This window comes from Rhincodon typus, chromosome 22 (assembly GCF_021869965.1).
Source record: "Rhincodon typus isolate 14 chromosome 22, sRhiTyp1.1, whole genome shotgun sequence".
Taxonomy (NCBI): domain Eukaryota; kingdom Metazoa; phylum Chordata; class Chondrichthyes; order Orectolobiformes; family Rhincodontidae; genus Rhincodon; species Rhincodon typus.
In genome coordinates this window covers 36,970,537-36,998,452 of record NC_063353.1, presented here as the reverse complement: position 1 = coordinate 36,998,452, position 27,916 = coordinate 36,970,537, and the positions used below count along the sequence as shown (strand labels likewise).

General features: G+C 40.4%; 1 protein-coding gene across 1 annotated transcript in view; it reads left to right on the top strand.

Annotated features, from left to right (window-relative positions):
* Positions 1-27,916, top strand: part of lrguk (leucine-rich repeats and guanylate kinase domain containing) — a 121,788-nt gene that overhangs the window by 78,095 nt on the left and 15,777 nt on the right. Inside the window, exons 12-18 of the mRNA XM_048609989.1 lie at positions 7,055-7,091; positions 9,556-9,669; positions 12,326-12,527; positions 15,619-15,738; positions 17,718-17,857; positions 23,956-24,044; positions 26,928-27,059. Coding sequence (XP_048465946.1) covers positions 7,055-7,091; positions 9,556-9,669; positions 12,326-12,527; positions 15,619-15,738; positions 17,718-17,857; positions 23,956-24,044; positions 26,928-27,059 — 834 coding nt within the window. The remainder of the gene's footprint in view (positions 1-7,054; positions 7,092-9,555; positions 9,670-12,325; positions 12,528-15,618; positions 15,739-17,717; positions 17,858-23,955; positions 24,045-26,927; positions 27,060-27,916) is intronic.

Sequence of the window (27,916 nt, the reverse complement as noted above, 5' to 3'; positions counted from 1 at the left end):
AAAGAGGAATAGACAGATATGCTGATAGAGCGGATGAAATAAGGTGGGAGGAAGCTTTTGTAAGCATAAACACAAACATAGATCGGTAGGGCAAATGGCCTATTTATGGCCCCACTTCCTACAGACTAAGGGGGTGGCCATGGGAACCCACATAGGCCCAAGCTATGCCTGCCTCTTCGTAGGATATGTGAAACAGTCCCTCTTCCGCAGCTACACTGACACTATCCCCCACCTCTTCCTCCGTAACATCGATGGCTGTATCAGCGCTGCCTCATGCTCCCATTAGGAGCTTGAACAGTTAATCAACTTTACTAACACCTTTCATCCCAACTTCAAGTTTAACTGGACCATGTCTGATACCTCTTTCTTCTTCCTGCACCTCCCTGTCTCCATCTCTGGTGACCGCCTTAAAACCTACATCTATGTCAAGCCCACTGACTCCCACAGCTACCTAAACTACACCTCCTCTCACCCACCTTCCTGCAAGAATGCGATCCCCTACTCTCAATTCCTCCACTTTCGTTGCGTCTGCTCCCAGGATAGGGCATTCACTCCCGAGCATCCCAGATGTCCTCTTATTTCCAGGACCGCAACTTGCCCCCTTCGGTGGTTGAAAATGCTCTCGACCACATCTCTTTGCGTTTCCCACAGCTCTGCCCTCACATCCCCTTCCTGCAACAAAAACAAAGACAGAATCCCCCATGTCCTCACATATCACCCCACTACCTCCGTATTCAACGTATCATTCCCCACCACTTCTGCCACCTGCAATCCGACCCCACAACCAAAGATATATTTCCCTCCCCACCCCTATCTGCCTTCCGTAGGGACCACTCTCTCTGCTACTCCCTTGTCCACTCCACACTCCCCACTAGCCCCACCTCCCCCGTCACCTCCATCCAAGAACCAAACAAACCTTTCACATCAGAGGTTCACCTGCACATCCGTCAATGTGGTCTATTGCATCCGCTGCTCCCGATGTAGCCTCCTCTACATTGGTGAGACCAAGCGGAGGCTTGGAGACCACTTTGTAGAGCGCCTGCGCTTTGTTTGCAACAAATGACAACACCTTCCAGTCGCGAATCATTTCAACACCCCCTCCCACTCCCTGGCGACATGTCCATCCTGGGCCTCCTCCAGTGTCACAATGACACCACCCAGAAACTGGAGGAGCAGCACCTCATATTCCGCCTTGGAAGCCTACAACCCAATGGTCTCAATGTGGACTTTACCAGTTTCAAAATCTCTCCACCCCCGGCCTCATCCCATGACCATCCCTGCCTCCTTGACCTGACCCAACTTGTCCATCTTTTTCTCCCACTTATCCGCTCCTCCCACTTCACTGATCAATCCCCACCACTGCCTACCTGCACTCACCTATCACCATCCCACCTACCTACCCCAGCCCCACCTCTCCTCTATTTATTTCGGAGCTCCCTTCCACCTCCCCCATTTCTGAAGAAGGGTCCCCACCTGAAACGTCAGCTTTCCTGCTCCTCTGATGCTGCCTGGCCTGCTGTGCTCCTGCAGCTCCACATTGTGTTCTCTCTGACTCCAGCATCTGGCCTATTTATGTGTTGTATTCAAATTTAAAGGTGTAATCTCGTAACTGAGGGAGAATCTAGGTGAAACTGAAAACTATGTTTCATTGTTCCTGTAAGCCTAAAACTAGATGCACATCAGAAATGCATTGCTTTCTTTTTAATTATATAGATCAGTTTCCATTCTTTTGTATTCCACTAAGCTATAAAAACTGTTCAGTCAAAATGTTCATCACTGTGATCTTCTTCAATGAACACAGTATGGGTCAGTAATAACTGGTTATGTTACTGGATTAGTAATCCAGAGATATGGGCTAATAATATGGAGAATATAAATTCAAATTGTACCTAGAAGTTGAAAAATTAATTCTATTCATTAAGTAAATCTGGAATAGTTACAGTGGTCAGAAAATCCATTGTGATTCACTGTGATGTAGACAAGAGCAGCCCAACAAAAACAAAACTCTTTCGGATTGTGATGGATCTTGATTTCCTTGTGATTTAAGAAATGAGTGCTAATTGAGTATTACCTATTTAAAATATTTTATGGTTCCATTTAAGTAAGTAAGTAACATTTATATTAGCTGAAACTGTCATTTTGTTTAGACATACTTGTGCTCAATATTTCTTGTAAGCCATAATGACATCACCGGTTCTCAGCATTTACTGAAAAACAACAGGAAATAAACACAAAATGGCATCAACAATTTATTTTAATTTATTGATACCTGTATAGGTTTGATTAGCTCATTTGCCTGGACGGCTGGTTTGCAATGTAGAATGATGTGGGTTCAATTTCTGCACGAACTGGGGTTACCACAAAGAACTCTCCTTTTCAACTTTGCCCCTTGCCTGAGATGTGGTGACCCTCAGATTAAATCACCACCAGTCATTTCTCTCTAATGACAGCACTGCCTATGGTCCAGTAGGACTATGGCAACTGCCTTTTAGCTGCATTGTTCTTATCATACTGCCTTTTCATCTCTGAAACTGTGAATTATATCTGGTCCACATTGATAGAACTTCTCTATTTGTTGTACTAAAGTAGAGGGGTGGAATTATTTCAAAAATAATTAAATGTCACCCTAAAACATAGTGCGGAAGCTTATGGGCCCTGAACAATGTGGGCTATGGCAAGAAATCTGATAGAATCGCAGGACAAGTCCAGTGATGCCTTTTTTGACACCAAAGGCCAACTCATTGAATTTTTAACTAAGCTAAGGACATCAGGATTCTTGTTGGAAAGCGATGAGTTACCACTTAAATAGAATTATTGCGTTTTAATGATCTTATTAACTGAAAATCTCACCTCATTAATATGCAGCTTTCTATCCTACCATCTGCTGTGAGCAAAACAGTCATAGGCAATTTGTGACATGGAATTCAGAGGGGTTACCTGGCAATTCCAGCTTGCTGCATGTTCCAAAGGACCTCCATGTGAGACATCAGGCACCAAATCTCACATTACACTCCATGGGCACTAGCCATATGTACCCCATGTCCACATACATTGGCACCTGATATGTCCCAGTCTCTAAGAACCCTCGTGGCAAATCTCCGATTCTGTTTGACTACGCTTCTGTACTTCAAAGCTGAATGTTGGGGCGCTCTGGCAACTATCATTGGAATGCAGTTGCAAGTATATTTTGCGCTTAGGGACATGCTGCCAGCTCATGGACTGCCATCTTGGACTGTACATTTGCTGTTTTAGTGTTCACGCATTTTTGAGCCTACCTGGATGCTCACAGCATCTCTGGCTTGTCTTTTTATAATTTGCCTCCTGAGCCAGAGATATTAAAATTTACTGTACTATTGCTTTGCCGTTTAGTGCAGATAAAAGCTAGGAAGCTTGTCATGGTTTCAGTGGTCCTCAGTCAAATCAATAGAGGCAACCTTCAGTCAGGGGGACCTGTGCAATAAGTCAGTACAAGGCCAGGGGCTTGGACACAATCAGTCAACCACTCAGGGCTGTCAGGTTCATGATCCTCTCCTTGTAAGGGGTGAAGAACCGAATGTTGGGTGGCCCATGCCCATTTTGATTCTTATATCCTACTGTTCGCTGTTTTCCTTTTTGGACTAAGAAAGGGGTAGGTATTAAGGAAGTTGAAAGTACGTGGCACAGCTGTACTGTTGGTGAAATTGTGTTAAAGGTTAGGAGGTGTCCCAACTGAGTGACTAGACAATGCAAAGGGCATGTAGATTGATTAGTGTGGCAGGTTGGAGTGGTTGACAGTGAATGACGGAAGATATTGCAGGCAATACTGATAGTGGTAGAACATGACCTTTGGTGGGAGGTAAGTACTGTAGCAGAGACAGAATGAATGTGAGGTATCAGAGAGAAGATGATAGGACTGATAGTGGTGGAGTCGTGAAGGTCAATGTCCTTCTTCCAACATTATTGTGCACTCTTCCAGATGGCTGAGACCACACTGACCCAGGTTGAAACCTTAGATCAGGCTAGTATTATGTTCTGGCACAAAAACAGAAATTGCTGGAAAACCTGAGCAGGTCCAGCAACATCTGTGAAGAAAAAAATCAGAGTTAACGTTTCGGGTCTGGTGACCCTTCCTCAGAACACATGTTACAGAACATGGACCTACTGACCTTTCTCTAGCACTTCTGTTTTTGTTCCTGATTTACAGCATCCGCAGTTCTTTTGGGTTTTATTTAGTATGTTCTGGTGTTGTGGACTCCTGTGGCTTTCCTGGGAAAAGAAAATGCCCGTTTTACATACCACCATCTCAATTAGGACCTCCAGGTCACTGTTCACAAAACTGGACACCAAGTTTCCCTTGTCTGCGATGTCTGGAGCAAAGGTCAGGAAACATATAGAGCAGCTCTGGACTGACTTTGCTTGTCCAGGTTTACTTTGGTCATACAGTATAGTGGGTGCACCAGGAATGCTGTCTAGAATGGTGCTAGAATTGGATATGAAGACTGCTATAGAAATGGGGTTGGTAGTTAACGAGATGAATTTGGGTACCTGCAGTGTGAAAGCTCAATAGGTCCCATAAAGAGAAACCTTCCATGACACTTGACAAAATTAACACAGCCAAAGGGACTTGGTTCCCTTCTGATTCAAGTCTCTACTAAATCTGCTTTCACAGCCAGATGTCTTCTCACAGCAATTATCTGTTGCTATCATCTTATTCCACATAGATTTCATTGGAATGTAACTTTTTCTTTTTCAAATCCACTTAGCTGAACATGTTCTGACATTGAAAAACTCCTCCTCTAACTCCATTCACTTCCTTCAAATAAAAGGTTTTGCTATAGGTAATTGCCATTCTCACTAAGACTGATAATATGTAAAAGAGATATGAATTTCTCAATGACCAACTCAAAGATTGTATGACAAGAAGTTGAAAACTTTACCACAACAAATAAATCAACATCAACTAAACTTTGCTTGTTCAGGCAACTAATAGTCTACAGAGAAGTGGTCTGTGGAGTGGTGACCAGTTTTCTGCCTGCCAACAACAATGGTTTGGCTTCCAGTTAACTCATTAGTTGCTGTAATCTGTGGCTCTTAACCAATAGGTCAGGGATGGTATAAGTGTGAGTAAGTTGTCCTGTGCTGCCTGCAAGCAGGTGAAAATACTTGGAGAAGGAAGATAAAGGAGGTCCTGACAAGTCAAAAGAGTCCCAAGATCCCCAGGCTTTCCATTTTCTGTGTCTGCCTCTAGATTTTTTTAAAAATCATGACACACCTCTGAAGCAGATGGGATTTCAGCCCAGGTCTATCTGGCCAAGAGGTAGGGACACTACTACTGCACTACAAGAGTCTTAACTATGTCTGTCTGTATTTGTGTATAATCTCTTCTACAATGGAGGGGCTCCCATATCAACTGAGTGACTGATTTCTGGAATACTTCTGTTTAGTCCCCAAATATGACCCCAAGCTTCAGTTGCCATCTTAATTCTGCATGTTTCTCCTGCTCTAACCTTTCTGTCTTTGGCCTGCTGAGTTTCCAAATAAGCTCAATGTAAACTTAAGGAACAGCTTTCAATCTTTTGAAGTTTAACTTCTTCCCGAATTTTGTTTGCTTTTTTCTTCTGTTGGCTTTATTTTTTGTCTTCGTCTCATTTCTGTCATTAACCTTTTTTTCGTTTTGGAATGGTAATTATTCATGATTCTGTCATTAACACTACATTTTTAATCTTTCCTATTTCTGACAAAAGATTTTGACCTGAAGCATTAACTCTGTTTATCTCTCCACAGATGCTGTCAGACATGCTTTGTATTTTCAGCATTTTCAGTTTTTATTCCTTAGAGTTCAATTAGATTCAATCTCCGATTGTCTTAATCAAATTTTACTAAGAATACTCTGAAAACCAAAAAATAACCACAAAGAACTATGTGTGTTTGGAAGGCTGAAACAATAACAGAAAGTGCTGGAGAAACACAGTAGGTCTGGCAGCATCTGTTGAGAGAAAAATAGAGTTAACATTTCTAGTCCAGTTGATCCTTCATCAGAACAGTTTATCCCTCAACAGATTCAGCCAGACCAGCTGTGTTTTTCCAGCATTCTGTTTTTGATTCTGAAAATCAAACAGTTTCTAATAAATACAGAAAGACAGAGATTTGCCGAACGTGATATGATCATATTGGATGGTGGTGCAGGCTCGAAGGGTTGAACAGCCTACTCCTGTACCTATTCCCAATTTTTTTAAGTAATTAGTGAGTTATATCATAAATCAAAGGATCATTGTTAGAAATACAGGCCTTGAAAGTATGATGCCTTGAAATTGGCATAATAAGTCCAAACATATTTTAACTGTCTGTTTGCTATTTGTACAAATTAACTCTTAGGCCAGATTTTGCATGACTTAGTGCAACCCTGCAGTGATGAAAATGCCAGAAGTTCAGAATTCAAAGTCCAGCCCCTTGATTTTGGAGCTGCAATCATCCAGTTGGCATAGAGTGATCCAGATGGGCATGAAAAGTAATGGGGTGACAGCAGGATGGATGTTTTATGTTTCAATCTTTATTTTTAAACTTTGAAAGCAGTCAGTGCCAGAGTCCACCAGGTAGGTTCCACCCAGCCCTCCATGGGGACCACCAGCATCCCTGCTCTTTCCAAGTTGCCTGGCTGATTTTCAATCCAGCCCATCTGTCTAGACTGAAATTGGGAAGTACGGGCATTTATTTTTAAAGGATGAGTTCACAGTGCCAGGATTTCTCCTGCCTCTGTGTATCCTACATGAGAAAAAAAAATAAAGACCTTAGGTTTAAAACAGTGAAGCAAAGAACTGCATACGAATTTGTCCATACAGTAACACCCACAGAGGGGATTTTTTTTAGGGCTGCAAGTCAATGTTGAATGGCTGAACCACATTCAGAGAAGTCCTCTGCACATTGTTTCTGGGAAACAATTCATATTGAATGGTCTCATCATTACTCATTATTCAAACAAAAAGATTAATCAAATCAAAAGAAATGGATGGGGAAAGATCAACCATGTTCAAGTTAATCACTTGCTTTGTGCAAATTTGATGCTATTGTCCTGCAGTACGACTAAATTTCAGAAGCGCCTCATTGGCTATAAAGTACGTTGGGACACCCTGAATTTGTGATTTCTCTTATAATATAAGGTACTTACATAGAAACATAGGAAATAGGTGCAGGAGTAGGCCGTTCAGGCCTTCGAGCCTGCACCACCATTCAATATGATCAAGGCTGATCATGCAATCTCAGTATCCCAATCCCACTTTCTCTTCCTACCCCTTGATCCCTTTAGCCACAAGGGCCACGTCTAGCTCCGTCTTGAATATATCTAATGAACTGGTCCCAACAACCTCCTGTAGGAGAGAATTCTACAGATTCACAACTGAGTGAAGAAATTCTTCCTCATCTCAGTCCTGAATGGCTTACCCTTTATTACTAGACTGTGACCCATAGTTCTGGACTTCCTCAACATCAAGAACATTCTTCCCACATCTAGACTGTCCAGTCCCATCAGGATTTTATTTGTTTCTATGAGATACCCCCTCAATTTTTTAAATTCCAGCGAGTACAAGCTCAGTCGATCCAGTCTTTCCTCATATGTCAGTCTTGGCATCCCAGGAATTAGCTTGGTGAACCTTCGCTGGACTCCGTCAATACCAAGAATGCCCTTCCTCAGACTAGGAGAACAAAACTACACAAAATATTCAAGGTGTGGCCTCACCAAGGCCTTGTATGACTGCGGCAAGACATCCTTACTCCGATACTCAAATCCTCTCACAATGAAGGTCAGCATGCCATTAGATTTCCTCATCACCTGCTGCACCTGCATGCCAACCTTTAGCGACTGAACCACCATGACACCGAGGTCTTGTTGTACCTCACCTTTTCTTAAACTGCCACCATTCAGATAATAATCTGCCTTCCTGTTTTTATAACCAAAGTGGATAACCTTACACTTATCCACATTATATTGCATTTGTGAAGTATTTGCCCACTCAGCCAGTCTGTCCAAGTCACCCTGCGGCCTCTTAGCATACTCCTCACAACATGTTGCCACCCAGCTTAGTGTCATCTGCAGATTTGGAGATATTGTGTCCAATTCCTTTGTCCAAATCATTAATGTATATTGTGAATAGCTGAGGTCCCAGCATTCTGCACTGCGGCACCTCACTTGTCACTGCCTGTGTCTCTGAAAAGGACCCGTTTATTCCAGCTCTCTGCTTCCTGTCTGCCATTCATTTCTCTCTCCATGTCAATGCATTACTTTTGATACCATGAGCTTTAATTTTCCTTACTGGTCTCTTGTGTGGAACCTCGTCAAAAATTTTTTGAAAGTCCAGATACCCAATATCTACTGATTCACCCTTGTCCACTCTACTTGTCACATCCTCAAAAAATTTCAGAAGATTTGTCAAGCATGATTTCCCTTTAGTGAATCCATGCTGACTAGAATCAATTCTGTTGCTGCTTTCCAAATGCTCAGTTATTACACCCTTAATAACTGACCTCAACATTTTCCCCACCGATGTCAGGCTAACCAGCCTATAATTCCCCATTTTCTCTCTCCCTCCTTTATTTAAAGAATTGGGTTACGTTAGCTATCCTCCAGTCCATTGGAACTCTTCTAAAGTCTACAGAATGCTGGATAATGATCACCAATACATCTGCTCTTTCTAGGGCCACTTCCTTAAATACTCAGGATGCAGAATGTCAGGCCCTGCGGACTTATTGGGTTTTAATCCCATCAATTTCCCCAATACCATTTCTTGACTAATAAGGATTTCCTTCAGTTCCCCCTTCATGCTTTATGCTCTATCCCCTAGCATTTCCTGAAGGTTATTTGTGTCCTCCCCAGTTTAGACAGATCCAAAGTATTTGTTTAGCTGGTCTGCCATCTCTTTGTTGTCCATTATAAATTCACCTGATTCTAGTCTTTTTCTCTTCACATATCTATAGAAGCTTTTGCTGTCAGAGTCTCCAAGGTAGAACCATATTAGCTTACAGCACAGGACAGCACTTCATTCATTTGCATTTTTGCCAACTGACTGCCAACTCTTGCCCTGTAATCATCTGCTCTGCTTCAGTATCCCTAAGGATGCAAAGTTCTCTATCTTGCCTGAAGCCCAAGGCAAAATATTCTTTGGTGCAGTGGCATAGAAACAGGACTCAGCTCGGAAGCGTCTTAAACCAGTTTTGCCATTCAGTAAGATCCTGGCAGAACCTGATGAATCAACAAAACATTGTTATGCTTTAATGTCCTGTTTGTACTTGGGTATCTTAAAGCTGTTCCACAGTATAAATATATTTGCCACAGAAACAAAATAATATGAGATGATGAAATACGTTGTTTAAGTAAATTGATGCATCTTCTTCTAAAGCTGATTTATTGATGGAAACCTTTTTGGAAAACATTGCATCAAGTAAATTAAGAAGTATATTGCTGCAAAATTATTTTTTCAACAAAATTGGAAATTTTGATTACTCAGTGCCATTTCATGTACCTTTTGTGATGCATTGAGATGTCAGCTGCCAACTCCATTGAGACCATTTTGTCCTTTTATACAGGGGAAATTTATTGAGACAATAAAATACAATGGACATTATTTCGGGCTCAGCAGAGATGCGTTAGAAGCTGTTGCCAGAGATGGTTTAGCCTGCTGTATTCATATGGAACTTGAGGTAAGTATGAAAGTTATATTTTAATGGCTTTTTTGGCTGCTTTGTGAACGATAGACTCTCGTAGTGATGCATACTAAATCCCATCAGGAGGAATACAAGGGTACGTATTCTGCATAGTAAACAGTGCTTTATTATTACAAGCATTTTATACAGTGACAAACAAGAAAGAAAATCTTTGTATTTACCACCTTTCATAGAATTCTGCTGTAGTGCAAGCTGATATCTGACATAAAGCTACCTAACAGCTGACAGAGACTGAAGTTTAATTTAACAAGTGAAGATAGATTAAGCAGCCCACTAATTCACATGATGGATTAAAAGTATAAAAATCTGAGACATGTGTTTTGGCAGGGATATACCACTGTGTCACAAGAGCCCTTACATTTTATTTATGGATATTTTTAATCAACCTGTTCAGAGATGTTATGCCACACACTTTGGAGCAGGTGGGACTTCAACCTGGGCCTCCTGGCTCAGAAGTAGGGACACTATCACTGTACCATGATAGCCCGTGTGCTTTATTTATAGATATTTATTAATCAATCTGTTCAGATGTGTTATGACACACCTCTGAAGCAAGTGGGACTTGAACTTTGGTTTCCTGGCCCGGGGGAGGAACTGCACCACAACAGCCTCCATGAAGATGTCTTCAATCAGCCATAGCCCCCAGACCAAAATATGGTTATCTACTCAACTCCATCACTCCTCATTTACTCAATCCCACCCTAAGCCTGTCCATCTATTACTTAGTGACAACTCATATCTCTATCCTTTTCCTACAGTGCCTGGTATCAATCAGGGCCATACCTCAGGAGGCATTCTGACAGAAAGTAAAGTTATGTGGCTATTAAGAATGTCACCATTGACGTAATTGACATATTGACACAATACATTGAAATTTCTTCAATTAATCCCTTATATAAACAAACATTTCCATTCTATAAGCAGTTGGAACTGTCCTTCACAATGCTCACATGATAGACACCCCTTGTAAAAATTATAGTTTGAAAAATTGGTCATGTAGCACAAAAATTCCCTCCTTACCAGGGTGTACATTAACCAAGTGAATTGCAATGTTTTAAGAATGTAGCTTTCTGTTGCTTTCCAGGATTTCTTTCTTTCTTACCTGTTTTAAAAGAAATCACCACGGCTACACAAATACTTACAAGTTAGTCACTGAACCACTTCAGATGCACAGAAAATTCATATACTATTAGTTCAAATTAAATTATACAAACTAATACAAAAATAAATGGTATTGAAAATATGTATAAATTACATACCTTACATCACACTTTGGTGCCCAGCCACTCCTTCCTCTGATTGTCTTGCCTGCCTGGCCAAGAAGGGTAGGCCTGCCCGTGAGCCGAAACATCACAGCAGACAAGGAACCTTTAAGGTTAAAGGCACTGGGGTTGTCTATCCAAATATTCCCAGCCAACAAGGCCAATTTTAGAGCAGGCCCCGTTAATTCTAGCTGCAGAAGTCAGGACTGTACTCAGAGGTGCTGGAAGGGGGAAGAAGAAAAAAAGATTACTGTAAGGGAAAAAAAGAATGGGAAAAAATAAACTTCATTTTTGCAAATATATTCCTGATTCAGACCCTTAAAATGTCTGCAATAGCATCATTTTTGCTGTCAGATCTGATTATCTGGTCAGAGATGAGCAACTTTTCAGACATCCCAAAAAGTGCCACCTCTGATAGGTTAGGTGCTGCCCTTCAGGATTATTCAAATTTCAGGACAGCTCTTCAGTTCATATGCAGTCTGACCATTGAAGGTTACCAATAATGGAAGAGTCAAAAAGAGATCCTTCAGAATTCCTCCTGGCCTGCCAACTTTCTTGCAAGACTTCACTGCATGACTACCAAACCATGTGTCATACAAAGAAAGTTCATCCACTCACTGACTGCTGCTTCTTCTCTAATGGTCAGTCGGCTATTTAATGTGTAGACTTAAAAGTGGGATCACCCAAAGATATCAAGCATAGAATTAGGTGTGATGGCAAAACATTTATTCAGCACTACAGAAGATCAAAGTCTGCAAAAATAACAAAGTTCACATTTTCTTTGCACTAAGCAAAGGCTGCTTCCAGGATTAATTAGTGAATCTTCAGCAATTAATCAAGGTCAAAACCAAGCTTATTCTTTCTGAAAACAATTTTCAATTAGTTTCTTTCTGCTCACCAATATGTTGCTCTGACATGGTGTTTTGGAGGGTCCTTCTCAAATTTCATGAACCTCATTCTTGTTTCAATCCTCAGAAATTGTTATTGAGTCCTGTTTCTTCTGCATCCAGGACATCCTTCCCCTGTCATCCCCAACTGTAAAGGGCACTGCATGCCACAATGATGCAGTGCACATTTTCTGTGCTGTTTCCGAAACCTCGCCAGAGTGGTGCAAGCGTTGAAACCTTGTATATAGAAGACCTTTGGTGTGTCCCACTCTGGCTCTGGTGGAAGCATGAGCAGTGTTCCAATCTTGTTCTCCATCAGTCTGCCAGTTTCATGAAGGTATTATGAGTCACTATGCATTGTTGCCTTGATTTATTTCCCCTTCCACATTTTTTGTTAAAAATGCATCCACAGGAGAGCTGAGTGATGACTAGATTAGGAAAACAACATTGTTGTAATTTGTTTCCAATTCCATCATTAAATAGGGAGTACGCAGCTTGAAGAAGACTTACTTTGAGCCTCGATACATTCTGCTGATTCCAATGAGAAAAGAAAAGCACAAGAAAAGGTTACTACTAAGAGGGCTGTACGACCACTCACAAATTGATTTTGCTGTATCCAGAGTTGACACCTATATCAGTATGAATCAGGATAACCCAGGATATTTTGATGCTGTTATTAACAGCGGTAAGGAACTTAGTCTTCATTACCTGATTATTGGAAAGATTCATTCACAAAAAGTATTTGCACCAAAGTAGTTCTTTCAAACTAAAGCAAAGAACTGCGGGATGCTGGAGATCTGAAACACAAATAGAAATTGCTGGCAAAACCTGGCACATCTGGCAACATCTGTGGGGTGAAATCAGAGTTAACATTTTGAGTTGGGTGACCTTTCAGAGTTTCGCCAGCAATCTCTGTTTTTGTTTTAGTTCTTTCAAAGTCCTGATTAGCACTTTATCTGTTGGATTTGTCTCACTACTATCACTTCAGCGTATATCAGGCATCACTGAAACACAAGCGGTCTCAGAGTTAAAATGTACTATAATGAAATCTTTTACTTTTCATTTTCTCAAAATATAATTTATTTTATTTAGTTGTTTCCCATCTGTTCCTCAGCAGGGTCTCCATTTGACTGAGAGATTTTTGTTCCCCAGGCCTCTGCTGATAAGCAACTAAAACTAGATTGCAGAACTCCACATTTTCTCAAGAGTATTAAATTATAAATTTTACATTATGGAGGTATAACTGAATTAAGTTTTAATGTTTTTTTTAAATTCACAGATTGTATTTTTTAATTATAGATACAATCTATTAATTATTTACTGAATGAGAGGGTGATACCAGGGCCCTACCTATAACTATTGCCTGGGATGATTATCTCCTTTGAAAGTAGGAAGTTATTCCTATGAGTTAGTCATTCTGGCCCCATCTTTTGAGAAGACATAAGTACAAAATCAGAAAGCTTCAATCAAGACTAAAGAATTTCTTTAGTGTGTGTAATGATTTGAGGAACAAGTTCATTCAATTCAATCTTCTAACTTTGGATGTTTGTTAAATATCTACCTACATCTGAAAAGGATTGAAGGTATAGCAACAAACATAGATTTTGATGATGAATATTCTTGTAACAATATGACTCAGATGGTGCTGGACTCTGCAAAGGCCTTTCATGGTATGCAATAGATCAGAGTTTTAATGTTCGATGACAAAAGTTCTCTTCACTCTGATTTCTTAACTGACACTTGTCTCAGAACTCAATCTGATAATTTTAACTTATCTTTTCTTCTTCAAATTTCTGTCATTCCAACAAATTAAGAATTTATCCAGTTTACCCTGTTCAAATTGAGCCAACATTCATTGCACTGAGTGGCAACTTGTCCCAGTTCTCTGCATGGGATAGTTTTTCCTTATATTGAGTTTGTTTCGTGGCTTCTTTAACCAATAACCATTTGGGTCATGTATCTGTGGAATTCTCTATCCCACAAACAGTGTAGGTTGAGACATTGAGTAAATTTAAGAAGGAAATAGAGAGGTTTTTAATTAGCATTGGGTTCAATGATTTATGGAGAGCAGGCAGGAAAGTGGAGTTGAATTCGAGATGAGATCAGCCAAGATCATGTTGAATAGAGAAGCAGGCTCGAAGTGAATTTGCCTATTCTTGCTCCTACTTGTTATGTTATTATTTTCTAATTATGACTTCTAATTCTGATATATTGCCTTTTCATAAATATATCTTTCTTTCCACAGCAACAGTTTTCCTCATTCCTGTGCTGTGTGTGCTATTTAAACCGGGGGTTAAAATTTTGGGTTAGACAGAGTACAGGCATTTGCTTTCCTTGTCAGAGTTTTATTCTAACTCATACACCATCAATTTCAGTAACACTATTTACTTGTTCTCCATGTATAAACACCAAACAAGTTCTCACCTAATAACTTTCAACTAACATAGAACTAACATCATCTGTTCCCTGGTTCCATTTGACCTTGGACATTGCTGCCAAACCATATTAGATGATAATACAGCAATCATTTTTATTTACTGTTGAGTTCCTCATCATAATGCAATGATGTCATTCCAAATTATGGCATAGATATTGTTGCAAAGTTGGGTAGAGTATTTGATATTTGTAAAATGATAGAGGGGAAGTGTGTGTGGTCCATTTAAAAGATGATGGGTTTTTAGGCTTGGAGATCAAAAAAAAGGTCTGCAGGCAGCATTAGATGCATAGAAAGTTCTTGAAATTGAAACATTGTATCAAAAGACTACACTGTTAGCAGGCAAAGCAGGATTTTACCAAGACAACAGGCTTTTAAATTAAGCCAATTCATTTAAACCAGGGCCTAGATACCAAAAACTGAATTAAATTTTAATCTGATGGTTTTGACAACCTAAGTCCAATCCTATTCTAAGAAATTAATAGGCCATGAAGGGTATAAAAGAAGAGGGCATTTGAAAATCAGTGTGAGAGTCAACTGTTATCTGCTGAGAAAACAGCTCTCAACTATAAAAGAAAGTTTTACTGGCTTTCACAGAGTTCTCTAAGCTCTCAGAAAACCATCATCTAAACTAAAGGTACAGTGGCACTCCTGGCTAATATTCCTGAAACAAAAATTCAACAGAGAACGGATTGAGGATTGACTGAGGATCAGCAGAGAGGGTGCGAAGCATTCTGGAAGACTTACCCTGGCTGTAATTTTCAGAGACTAAGTTTTAATTTATTTTTCTTATTACTTTGGTTTATATAAGTGTGATTTGTATTTATTGGAACAGCATATCATTAGAATTTTGTTTTTTCTGAAATAGTTAGTAGTTAAGGCGGAATTGTTTGGTTGTTAGTTCTGTTAATTTGTTCACTGTTTGATTTAGATAATTAAATTGTTACTTGTTGATTACATAGTGAGTGAAAGGATTTTATTTTATTCAACTACTCCTTTATAACAGATTGAGGGGTGAGAGGCAGGTTACACCACTTTTCACACTTCTTTTAACAGATTATGAGGCAAAGTGAGCTTTTCTGGGTGTTTTTATTTTAGTTATCAGAGGGGGAGATCGACCTCTCCTTTGTAACAATATTAAAATATGCACATTATTTATTTCAAACAATAGTGTGTCATTTTTAAAGAAGAAGTAAAAATATACATATAACTGTGAGGAATATAACTGGATAAACAGCTGAACCCAATCACTTATGTCAAATTTTATAGTCTAAAATTCTGCTGGAGACCTCAACGAGTTAAACTGCATTTATACTACTTTTTCTGCTGGTTTTATATGCAGATGACCTTATGCAGGCATATCTGCAGCTGAGCCAGCTGCTCCATGAGTACCTGAGCCTCAATGATCAAACAGGCAATGAAAAAGACAAAGCTATGAATAGAGACAAATGGCAGGCAACTGGTGAGTGTGTGCTGGCATGTCAGAATGCGATAAATAGCTGGGTTTTGCAGTGATGAATTACTAATGTTGCACTTCTGTTGTCACAATTTTCAATCATAGAATCCCTACAGTGTGGAAGCAGGCCCTTTGGCCCACTGAGTCCACGCTGACCCTTGAACAGCATCCCACCCAGACCCACCCACCTATCCTATGTCGTAACCCTGCATTTAGCATGGTTAATCTACCTAAGCTACACATCCCTGGACATGATGGACAATTTAGCATGGTTAATCCAGCTAACCTGCACACCTTTGGACAATGAGAGGAAACCGGAGCACACAGAGGAAACCCACACAGAAATGGGGAAAATGTGCAAGCTCTGCACAATCGCCTGAGGGTAGAATCTCAATTATGCTTCCTCCAATAGATGTTTCTAACATTCGATGCATGGGTAACTCTTGCAGAACTGATATGGTTTTGCTAAAGATAGTGTCAACCACTGTACAGCCCTAAATGTTCTAGTATGTACAAAACAATGCGGGCTGCCTATCATGTAATGGTATACAAGCATTTTTGCCACAATATAGCCATTATATTTGTTCCTGTAATTGTTCTAATGTCATGAGGAAAAGCCAGTTTTGTAATTTTTTCTCCTTAACTCACAAAGATAATTAAACAGATTTTAACAACATTTAAATATCCCTAACCTCTATGATTCAACTTTAGCTTATGCCACGTCCTTTGCTCCAATAGCATAGAAATCATCACGTTTCATTCAGTATTTGCTTGAATCTGCTCCTCCTTCTCCCAGGGGCCTTGGGTCTCAAGCATAACTACTTACCCAGCTCTTCTTTGAAGACCCTACTTGCTATAGCATCAGCTAGTCATGCTGGCATTTCGTTTTTTATGAACATCAGTCTCTGGTGGAGTAATTGATTTCTTTTCATTGATTTCATTTAATCATTCCTACTTCTGTCTTCATAGAAGTTTGCAGGGAGGGGAAGAAAATATTAGCTAATAATAACAAAGATAAGTAGGAAAGCATGATTGGATACTGAAGTAAAAACACAAAACTCTGGAAATGTTCAGCCAAGTCAATCAGTACCTCTGGGCAGCATGGTGACACTGTGGTTAGCATTGCTGCCTGACAGCACCTGTCAGGGACCTGGGTTCAATTTCAGCCTCGGATGACTGTGTGTGGAGTCTATACATTTTCCCTGCGTCTATGTGGGTTTCCTCCTGGAGCTCTGGTTTCCTCCCACAGTCCAAAGATTTGTCATTTAGGTAGATTGGCCATGCTAAATTGCCTGTAGTGTCCAGGGATGTGTAGGCTAGGAGGATTAGCCATGGTAAATATGGGGTTAGGGGGATTGGGTGGGATGCTCATCAAAGGGTTGGTGCAGAATTGATGGCCTCTTTCTGCACTGTAGGAACTCTATCTTACAGACTATAAATTGTTGTAATTTCACTATTTTTTAATTTCAGGCCAGTGTTACTTCTTAAAAATTCCTTGATCTCTGGGTTTTTACTTCAATACCGTACCCATTGTGGTGATTCTCCCATGCGTTTTTGTGTGACCTCATGCTTTTAAAAATCATGCTATAGAAAATGGCGTTATAGGGAAATTGCTATACCTGTACAACAGAAAGTTTGGGTTATCCAAACAGCATCCACTATTGATCAATCATGTTACAGCCAATTTGCGTTAATGGAACATGCGTTATAGCAGAACTACCTGGACACCACATACACTGTCAGCATATTAATCTTAGTGACAACCTTCATAGAGGCTGCATGATTTCATGAATGCAAGCTGAAAACAACCAACCTTATCTGTTCATCACCACACTCAATTCCATGACCAGCAGACCATTTAAATGCTTTCCAATATCTAGTTAAGGATGATCAAGGACTTTCTCCAATTACAGTTGTCAAACAGATGCCATTTAGTCTTGGACTAGATGATTGATTTTAAAATCCAATATTTGATGTTTGTATAGACTTGTCAAAGAACACACCGACTGAAGTTAACCAGTCAAGCCAGTGTAAAATTTCATCATCCAGTGAATTAATGGATTCCTCTACAAGGAACTACTCTTCTAGAATACAGGCTAGACTGTCAGCAGAAAAAACACTCTTGGTAAGAGCAAAGTAGATATTTTATGATGCACATCCACAATTTCCTTCACAGACAAGCTACCAATTTTAGCCATCAAGGTGTGAGCTGATTTGTTTTTGTTCATTTATGACTGACCATTTCAGATGCATATCAAAACCAAACCTGGTGTTCTGAAGTGTTGGTTTGCATCTATGATACACACATGTTTTAAGAGAAAGCTATGCATTTTTATGGTGTATTTTAAGCAATAATTAAGAGATATTTCTGTCCAACATCCCAACACTTCGATAGAATGTGAACTCAGTGGTGAGATGGAATTACAACTTTAGGGCATTATTTCATGGAGGCAAAAAAAAAACTTGCCTGCTGTCTAGACTGCCAGTGAGAGTCCTATATTCTCTTTCTTGTGGGAAATCCCTCAAAGTTATCTACCCATTAAACGCTTAACTGGGCAGCAGCAAATATTCCCTGGGATCAAGGACCCTGAGACGTGGAAATCCTTCCTGCCAAGAGTTACCTTCCACCTGGGGACATGCAGCTCTCCATTGTTTGGCAGAACCACCATGGAGGATCAAGGGTGAGGACTGCAGACACTCAGGTACAGATGAGTGATAATGTGTGAAGTTCTGCAGCAGGGTAGGAATTGGCTGTCACTGCTCTGCCCATACCTCCTCTCACCTCCCCACACCAGCCCACTTCCTGATTTCAGGTCCATCTATCTGACACTTTGACTAGGGACACCCAATGCATGGGGGACAACCATCAACCCTGAAATATTTTGCTTTATGCTTTTCCTGCATGGCTAGTCCTTAGCCTATATTTGGTTAATACCTGTAGTGGTGGGATGAGGCTCTTAAATGAGCATTAATTGACCAGTTAAAGGCTTTACTTGGTGGCAAAGCAGAAAAGCTGTCCATGATTCTTGCCATCTCAGACTTATTCTGGGCAAAGATGGGAAGTTGATAGGGTTCTCACCGGGCACACCTGCCTGATTAAATGTCAGCACACCACCACTGAACACACCATGTAGGAGGACATTAAATTCTGCTCTTAAATAGGCTCTTCTGCGCTCCCTTGTCATTTAAGATACCCACTAAATGCTGATGGAAAATATGGCAGTCCTAGCTGAACCATGCTAATAATGGATTCAGGCATGGGCTAGATTTTTTTTTTTACCAGGTGCAGATTCTGGGCAGCCAAGATGAAGAGTAACTAGCGGGGCCACAAATAGCTATTAAGAGAGTGCCTCAGGATAGGCTCATCAGAGATACTTTCAGTAATGTCTGATATAGCTATGCAACATCTGTAATAACCAGGTCGCACTATATAATTTAAACTTACAATCATTCACAACAAACCACTCATCATGACAAGCAGAATTCGCCTCAGGGAAACATTCCTTCTAGTTTCAGTGCAATTTTTAAAGTTTCCAACAAAAGTCATAAGCAAAATCAATACATAACGATCAATTTTTTAAAAAAAATTATTATATCTGTAACTTAATAACTCACTGAACAGTCACTTTCCTCATGTACCGTCTTGTTTTCCTGTATCCTATTGGAGATATGTTGGCACTGTCTTGTATACAGACTCAGCTTAACAGCAGTCCAGAATATAAATCCTGCAGCTGAGCCCTCTGAACTACTTGACCCACGGCCCTCTAGGTATTTTCTCAACCTCTCCATGTGCATCTCATCAACTGGTGATGAGTCTCTTTGTCATAGGGTAGGCAGTCTTGTGGCCAAAAGTCTAACCTAACTGGCTCTATAATGGTTAGATCATAGAATTTGGAATTTCAGGGCCTTTGTTTATTCAATTGGAAAGTTTCCTCTGCATTCTGAGCCTGAGCTGTTTTCTGTCATAAAATTGCAAGCTGAGGCCCCAATATTGAGTTTGAAATAAAATACTCTTTATGCATATTCAGATGTCGCTTGTTAGAGCAAAACTTGAGTGTTGCTATAAAAAGAGCCATGATGTCAAAACTTTTCTTCTTGCACTCATTACAACAGATTTACAAGACTACCAAATTTATTTTTTTGTTGCTGCTGCTATGCAGTAGCAACATAAGTGGTATTCTTCACTAACAGAATGCTGCTATCAAAAGAAACAGATTCTGCCTGCCACACAAATGGGTAATGTGGTATTTGAATTTCAGTGTCAATGTGTTGCCGGGTATGACGAATTGTATCAAACACGTGTTCCTTTGGTTGTTCATAGCAGACAGAGTATGTACTGTATTTGGCCATCCAACCTATTTTTTCTTGCTTTGCTTCTGTGGGCAATCCTGAGTCATTTTTTTTGTATGTTAAATGTGTTTTATAAGTTGTTGTTGTTTACTTGGTTGTGATGGTGTTACTATGCTCCACAGTACATTAAAATCTAATCAACATAGTTAAAATAGTATGATTACTAGCATGGCCTGGATACATGATTAGTAAATATCCTGCTGCTGTTAAACTTCCTAATGATGTTGCAGACAATGACTTTTCACAGTTAGGTCTCCTGTTTATATTTTTCATTAACATCAAGGTTTAATTCAACATAATAGATTTGGAGCATCATTAAATCTCTTGTAAGCTCTGCAAGCCCTCTTCCTACTGACTTTTGTACCTCATTTGCATTGACTTCATCTTTTCAACTGTAATAATAACAATAAATTTGTACAGTCCATTCAAAAACAATAACATATTTATATAGAATCTTTGACATGATGAGCATTCCAAGGCATTTCACAGCAGTCTTATAACACAAAGTGTGACACCGAACCACAGAAGAAGGTGTTAGGTCAGTGACAAAAGCTTGATCAAAGAAGTAAGTTTTAAGGAACATATCAAAGCCAGAAAGTGAAATAAAGAGGCAAAGAGGTGTAGGGAGGGAATTCCAGAGCATAATGCCTTGGGAGCTGAACCAGAGGAGCCTGGTTGAATAATATATCCATAAACACTGAAAGCAGCAGGACACAGTTAATAAAGTACACAGCATCCTAACGTTTGTAAATACAGTATAGAGTGCAAGGAAGTTTTGTTAAACATGTACAGAATGCTAGTTCAGTCTTACTGTGAGTCCAATTCAGGGCACAATATAGGAAATGTGAAGGTATTAGAGACAGTGCAAGAGAGATTCACAAAAATGATTCAAGGGGCAAGGAATTTCAATTGTGAACATAGATTGGACTGTGATTGGGACTGTTCTCCCTGGAGAGAAGAAAATGGGTATTTGATAGAGGTATTCAAAATAATTAGAATTCTGTAGTGTGGAAGGGAACAGCTCCCAAGGTAGTTCAAGAACTAGAGGGTGCAGATTAAATCCAAAGACAAGCAATGGAGACAGAACAAAAATCATTTTCATGCAGGAACTGTTTATGATTTGGAACGCACTGTCTGACAGTGTGGTGGAAACTTGGTCTCCTCCTCACCAATCACAGATGCATCTGCCCATGAGAGTATCGGTAAAACATATTCCTTGTGGAGATGAAGTCAGAAACCACATGATACCAAGCTACAGTCCAACAGGTTTATTTAAAGTCATAAGCTTTTGGAGCACTGCTCCTTTGTCAGGTGAAGTCCAAACTTGTGGAGATGAAGTATGTGTTCACATTGAGAATCCCCTCACCATGCTTTGTGGCACTATTGCAGTGCTAAATGGGATGGGCTTCGAACAGATCTAGCAACTCAAAACTGGGTATTCATGAAGTGCTCTGGGGCATCAGTAGCAGTAGAATTGTACTCCAATACAATCTGTAATCTCGTGGCATGGCATATCTACTACTTTACCATTATCATCAAGCCAGAGGATCAATCCTAGTTCCATGAAGAAGGCATGCCAGGAGCAGCACCAGGAGTACCTAAAACTGAGGTGTCAACCTGGTGAAGCTACAAAACAGGACTACATGTATGCCAAACAGCATAAGCAATAAGTGATAGAAACAGCAAAGCGATTCCACAAATAATGGATAAGATCTAACCTCTGCAGTCCTGCCACATCTAGTTGTGAGTGATGGTGGACAGTTGAACAACTCATTGCAGGAGAAGATCCCACAAATATCCCCACTCTCAATAATGTGGGATCCCAGCATGTTAGTGCAAAAAGTTAGTTAAAAGAATTTGCAACAATATTCAGCCAGAAGTGCTGAGTAGATGATCCATTTCAGCCTCCTCCAGAGGTCCTCAGCATCACAGTCAATTTTATTCACTTCAAGTGATATCGCAAAACATGATGGAGGCACTGCTTGCTGCAAAGGCAATGGGCCTTAACAACATCTGGCAATTGTCCTGAAGATTTATGCCCCAGAGCTTACCCATGTTCCTAGCAAAACTATTCCAGTACAGTTGCAACACAGGCATCGACCTGACAATGTGGAAAATTACCCAGGTATTTCCTGTAAACGAAAAGCAGGACAGATCCAACCTAACCAATTACCACCCCATTTGTCCATCTCAATCATCAGCAAAGCAATGGAAAATATCACTGACAGTGCAATTAAGCAGTACCTGCTTAGCAGTAACTAGTTCACTGACTCTCAGTTTGGGTTCCACCAGGCCACAGTTCTTGACCTCATAATAGGCTTAATTCAAACATGGACAGAAGATCAAAATTCCAGAAATGTGGTAAAAGTGACTGCCCTTGATATCAAGGCTGCATTTGGATGTGTGTGACATTGAGAAGCCCTAGCAAAACTGGAATCAATGTTAATGAGAGGGAAACTGTCTTCTGGTTAGAGTCATGCCAGGCACATAGGAAGGTGGTTATGGTAGTTGAAGGTTTGTCATCACAGCTCCAGGACATCTCTGCAGGAGTTCCTCAGGGTAGTGTCCTCGGCTTAGCCATCTTCAACTGCTTCATGAATGACCTCTTTCTATCGTATGATCAGAAGTGGGGATGTTCAGAGGTGATTTGCACAATGTTCAGTGCCATTCATGACTCCTCAGACACTGAAGCAGTCTATGTCCAAATACAGCAAAAGTTGGACAATATCCGGTTTGGACTGACAAGTGGAAAGTTACTTCTGCACCACACAAGAGCCAGAAAATTATCAACTCAAAAATGAGAAAGTCTAACCATTGCCCCTTGATATTTAATGGCAAGACCAAGACTGAATTCCCCACTATTAACATCTTGGAGGTTACATTTGACTGGAAACTGAACTGGCGTAGCCATATCAATACAGTGGTTACCGGAGCAGGCCAGAGACTAGAAATCCTGCAGCAAGTAACTCATCTACTGACTCCCCAAAGCCTGTCTCAAATAATTCCATGAAGGCTCCACATGTACATAGTACATGACACCGACCAAGCTAACTCAGAGCTGGCTCCTAAAGTGAACAGAACCCCTGACGCTCTTGTTTATATCTGTCAGCCATGGCTCCCTGTTTGGACCAGGTTAATAGCCCCAATCAAGGAATTCATACTCTATGAGATCCACCTGACTGACCAAATTTTACTACACTGTCCAGCATCTCCAATGCACAAGTCAGGAGTGTGATGGAATACTCCCCACTTTCCTGGGTGGAGTGTAGTTTCAACAACACTCAAGAAATTTGGCACCACCCAGGATAAAGCAGCCTGTTTGATTGGCAACACGTATATATTCATTCTTTCTACCTCCACCCTCAGTAGTGACAGTGTGTTCCACCTATGAGATGAAAAAGAGCAGAACTTCACCAAGGCTCCTTGGATAATCAAAATCATGACTACTACTACCTGAAAGGTCTTGGGCAGCAAAAACTTCGGATCACCATCTCCTGCAAGTTCCCCAGCGCATGACTCATCATCCAGACTTGGAAATATATGACTGTCCTTCAGTGTCGCTGGTCCAGAATCCTGGAACTGCTTTACCTAATAGCATTGTGGGTGCACTTACACCAAATGGATCGCAGCAGTTCAAGAAGGGAGCTCACCACCATGTTTTTGAATGGGAAATACACACTGGCCCAGCCATTGATGCCCATATCCCATATAAATTAAAAAAAAAACTCCAATTAAGAAAACTTATTACAATTAAATTGTTAAAGATTATTCCAGTGGATAGAAATGCTTATTAATCTGTTGTTTATAAGCTCTAGTTTGTTTTCTTTTTTGCTTTATTTAGATACATTTCACAATGTTATCTTTGTTATTTAGGAACAATATTCTTTGGAACAACGCCAGAAGGTGGCACGGGAAGCTGTAAAGGGAAAACCTCCAGGTCCATACACCTACCTGTTCAAAAGGTGATTAGCCTTGAATTCCTCTGATTCATGAGATTCAGTTCAGTATGTTGACCAGAGTTCAGCACACCAATGTGACATTTTTCTGTTCCTAACTGAGAGTCTTAGACAAGTATTAGTTTTACCAGGCATACCCGAAGGATTGCTCATTAATACATCGATAGTTCACTACAATGACTTTGCCATCAGTGCCGTGATGCTGAATAAGGGTCACGGGGCCTGAACTACGAACTCTGCTTTCTCTTCACAGATGTTGCCAGACCTGCTGAGTTTCTCCAACCATTTCTGATTTTGATTCTGATTTCCAGCATCTGCAATTCTTTGTTTTGTTTTCATGTCATGATGCTAGTTTACCTTTTTTTTTAATGGCAACCAAGTTGTGGACTTTTTCACCTCCACCATCAATTTCCTTCTTGCTCTACTGAAGATGCTAACTCTTATTTGAGTATTGTGTATGGTACACAAGCAACTTCCTTGTAGCAACTCTCACCCTTTCCATCCTCATCTGCTTTTGTGTAAGCATAAACAGGACATGGTGGCAGACTTTTCAGACATGAATTTTTTATAGATGACCCTGACTATTAACACAAACACTGTCCCAATATGTTGCTGAAGAATACTGCTGATTCCTAGTGTTTCCACTGCCTGCTCTCCACAAGCTTTTTCAGGTTGCATGAATATTGGAGGATTACTGTTCCTGTGCATTTTATGCAGGAGATTCATAAACATTTTCACTGTAATGACATTGATACACATAGTTGGTAGATATAAAGTTCAAATTGGAGAGCAGGTGGGTACCTTTGACGTGACAGGGTTTTGAGCTTGCACTTTCCCCAGGAAATAATTAAAGATGGCACAGGCCAAAACACATCTTAAGTTTTAAAAGCGTAGTGGGGCAGCGTTTGTATTAATAATCAGGGTCATCTGTAAAAACCTCATGTTTGGAAACCCTGCCATCATTTTCTGCTTAGAGTAAATGGGGTTGTGACCAGTGAGTTGCTTGTATACCATATACAAAATACAATTTTAAATTTAAGTTGTAAGCATTTAATGCTGTGAGTTGATAATGAAACTACTAGACTCAGGTTGATTCATGGGGTTGAGGAAGACTTCAGTTTTGGATGACTTGTACTGCAAAGTCCTATTTTTGAAAGAAGTCTTACATTGCTGCCCAAGGCATTGTCACTGCACCTTAATCTGTAACAGCAAGGCAAACATCTGACAGAATGAACAAACTAGCCCTAAAGGTGTACTTAGTATCCCTTCTGGTCATAAGCTGTTTCTTACTTCCCATTTTAGTAAGTTAGAGTCTTAGAGTCTTGCAGCTTTACAGTACAGAAAATGACCCTTTGGCTCTCTGCCTGCGCCAGTCATCACTCTAATCCCATTTTCGAGCATTTCATCTATTATCTTCTGTGCTATGGCACTTCAAGTGATCATCTAAATAGTTTGTAATTGTTATGATAACTCCTGACTCTACCATCCCAGGCACTGAGTTCCGGATGGCTACTGTCCTGCAGGTGAAAAAAGCTTCCTAAATCCCCTCTAAAGCTCCTACTCCTTATCTTAAATATGCCACCTGGTTATTGAACCCTCTAATGGGGGAAAGATTTCTTCCTATCTATGCCCCTCATAATTTTCTACATGTCAATCAGGTCCTCCCAACAGCCTTCTCTCTCCTTGCCGTAAACAGCCCTAGCTTATCCAATGTCTCTTCATAGCTGAAACATTCCAGCCTAGGCAAAATCCTGGTGAATCTCCTCTGCAACCATTTTAGTGCAATCACGTTCATATAGTACAGCTACCAGAACTTCACACAATTCTGCTCTTACTTTCCATGCCTCCATTCATAAAGCCAAGTGTCCCATATTCCATCTGTCCTGATGCCTTCAATGATCTGTGGACACGCATCCCAAGGTCTCTCCATTCCTCTGTATATCGTAGGGTCCTACCAAAATGCTTCACATCACACTTTTCAGGATTAAATTCTAGTTTTCATTGTTCTGCTCATTTCACCAGCTTATCTATGCCACCTTGTAGTCTAAGACTTTCTTCCTCACTATTTACCATATGACCAGTTTTCATGTAATCTGCAAACTTGTTGATCAAACCTCCTGCGTTCATATCTAGATCATTATGCATAATACAAATAGCAAGTGATTCTGCATATGCCACTAGACACAGACTTCCAGTCACAAATTCAACCTTCAACCATCACCGTCTGCCTCCTGCAGCCAAGCCAATTTTGTATTTAATTTAACAAATTATCCTGGATCCCATGGGCTCTTACCTTCTTGACCAGTCTCTCATGCAAGACCTTGTCAAAAGCCTTACCGAAGTCTATGTAGGTGACATCCAATCCACTGCCCTCATCCATGTATCTAGTTACCTCCTCAAAAATCACAGTCAAACTGGTGGACAGGCTGTGAGTTACTGACAAGTGAGTTACTTATCCCACTTTCCCCAGTTACAGTGCAAGTGTCCCTCAAACCAGAATCAACTTCTTCCACATTGGTCTTTGAGTGACACATTCTCCAATCTTATTTGCCCTGTACCAATCTGCACACGGCTCAGTTTGTTAACACCATTTTATCCTGGATCACTTCCCAAGGGTGGCACTGGGCAGGAAGGTCTACCCATCTGCAATTGATGGGTAACCAATTAAAGTGTGTGACAAGCCAATTAAGACCAATTAATTGCAAAATTCCCAGTTGACCTACAGGCATTATTATTATTCTAATATATTGTTAATATAAAAGTAATCATGAATCACAGCGCTGTCTTGATGGAATTGAAGGAGAGGAAAGAGATCTGAGTGATGAATATCTTTAACCTTTTTCAAAAGGGAGGAAATTAATTTAATGGTAATAAATTCTCTTACTGTAGGGTTCGAAACATCCCCAACATCACCAGCACTAGCGGTGCTGTATCAAAAATCACATCCTATACATCTCTTATCCCCATTGTCAATTCAACTGATTATGAAGGGAGCTCACGCAGTTTATCTCATTTGATCAGGTATGCCTAATTCAACTTCATTTCAAGGTTTTTATTGAGAGTAAGAGGTACATTTTAAGAATTGCCTTTCAGTACTAATTTTGTGCTCTTCAGGGTAAAATATACTAATGTTGATGAACGGAATGATCATCATTTTGGGAACCTCATATAGTTCTAGGTCAGGCACATTTAAATGCAGTTAAAAGCTTACAACAATGTCGCAGTCTCAGAAAACATCCCATGCATGAGTGTTTCACCCACCCACTCTGGCCATTATGTGACTTCTCAAGTTTTGCCGATTGCAGGCACTTTAGTTCCATTCATACTTCATGGAAATTGATTATGTATTCTTCCAGACTTATGCCATGCGGGGGGAGCGGTGCAGCATATTTGGGCATGTCTGACATGCACGCATGCAAACATAGGCACTCATACTCTTGTTGGATTTAGTTAAATATAATCAATTAGAGAGCCTGTATAAATTCCATACTACTGGTTCTTAAAATTCATCCATTGTCTCGTGCAGCACCATGATGTACATTACGCAAGTTTGATTTCTTCCATGCAGCGAAGTTCAACTATTCCAACTACATCAGTTGCGAGAGGCAAAATGAAGTGAAAGCCAATGTCCTATCAGTCAGTTCAAAGTGATAGACTGACACCTGAAGAACGAGAGATAGTAGGAACTGCAGATGCTGGAGAATCCGAGACAACAAGGTGCAGGGCTGGATGAACACAGCAGGCCAAGCAGCATCATAGGAGCAGAGAGGCTGACGTTTCGGGCTTAGACCCTTCATCAGAAAAGGGGGAGGGGAAGGGGGTTTTGAAATAAATAGGGAGAGAGTGGGAGGCGGATAGAGGAGAGGATAGGTGGAGAG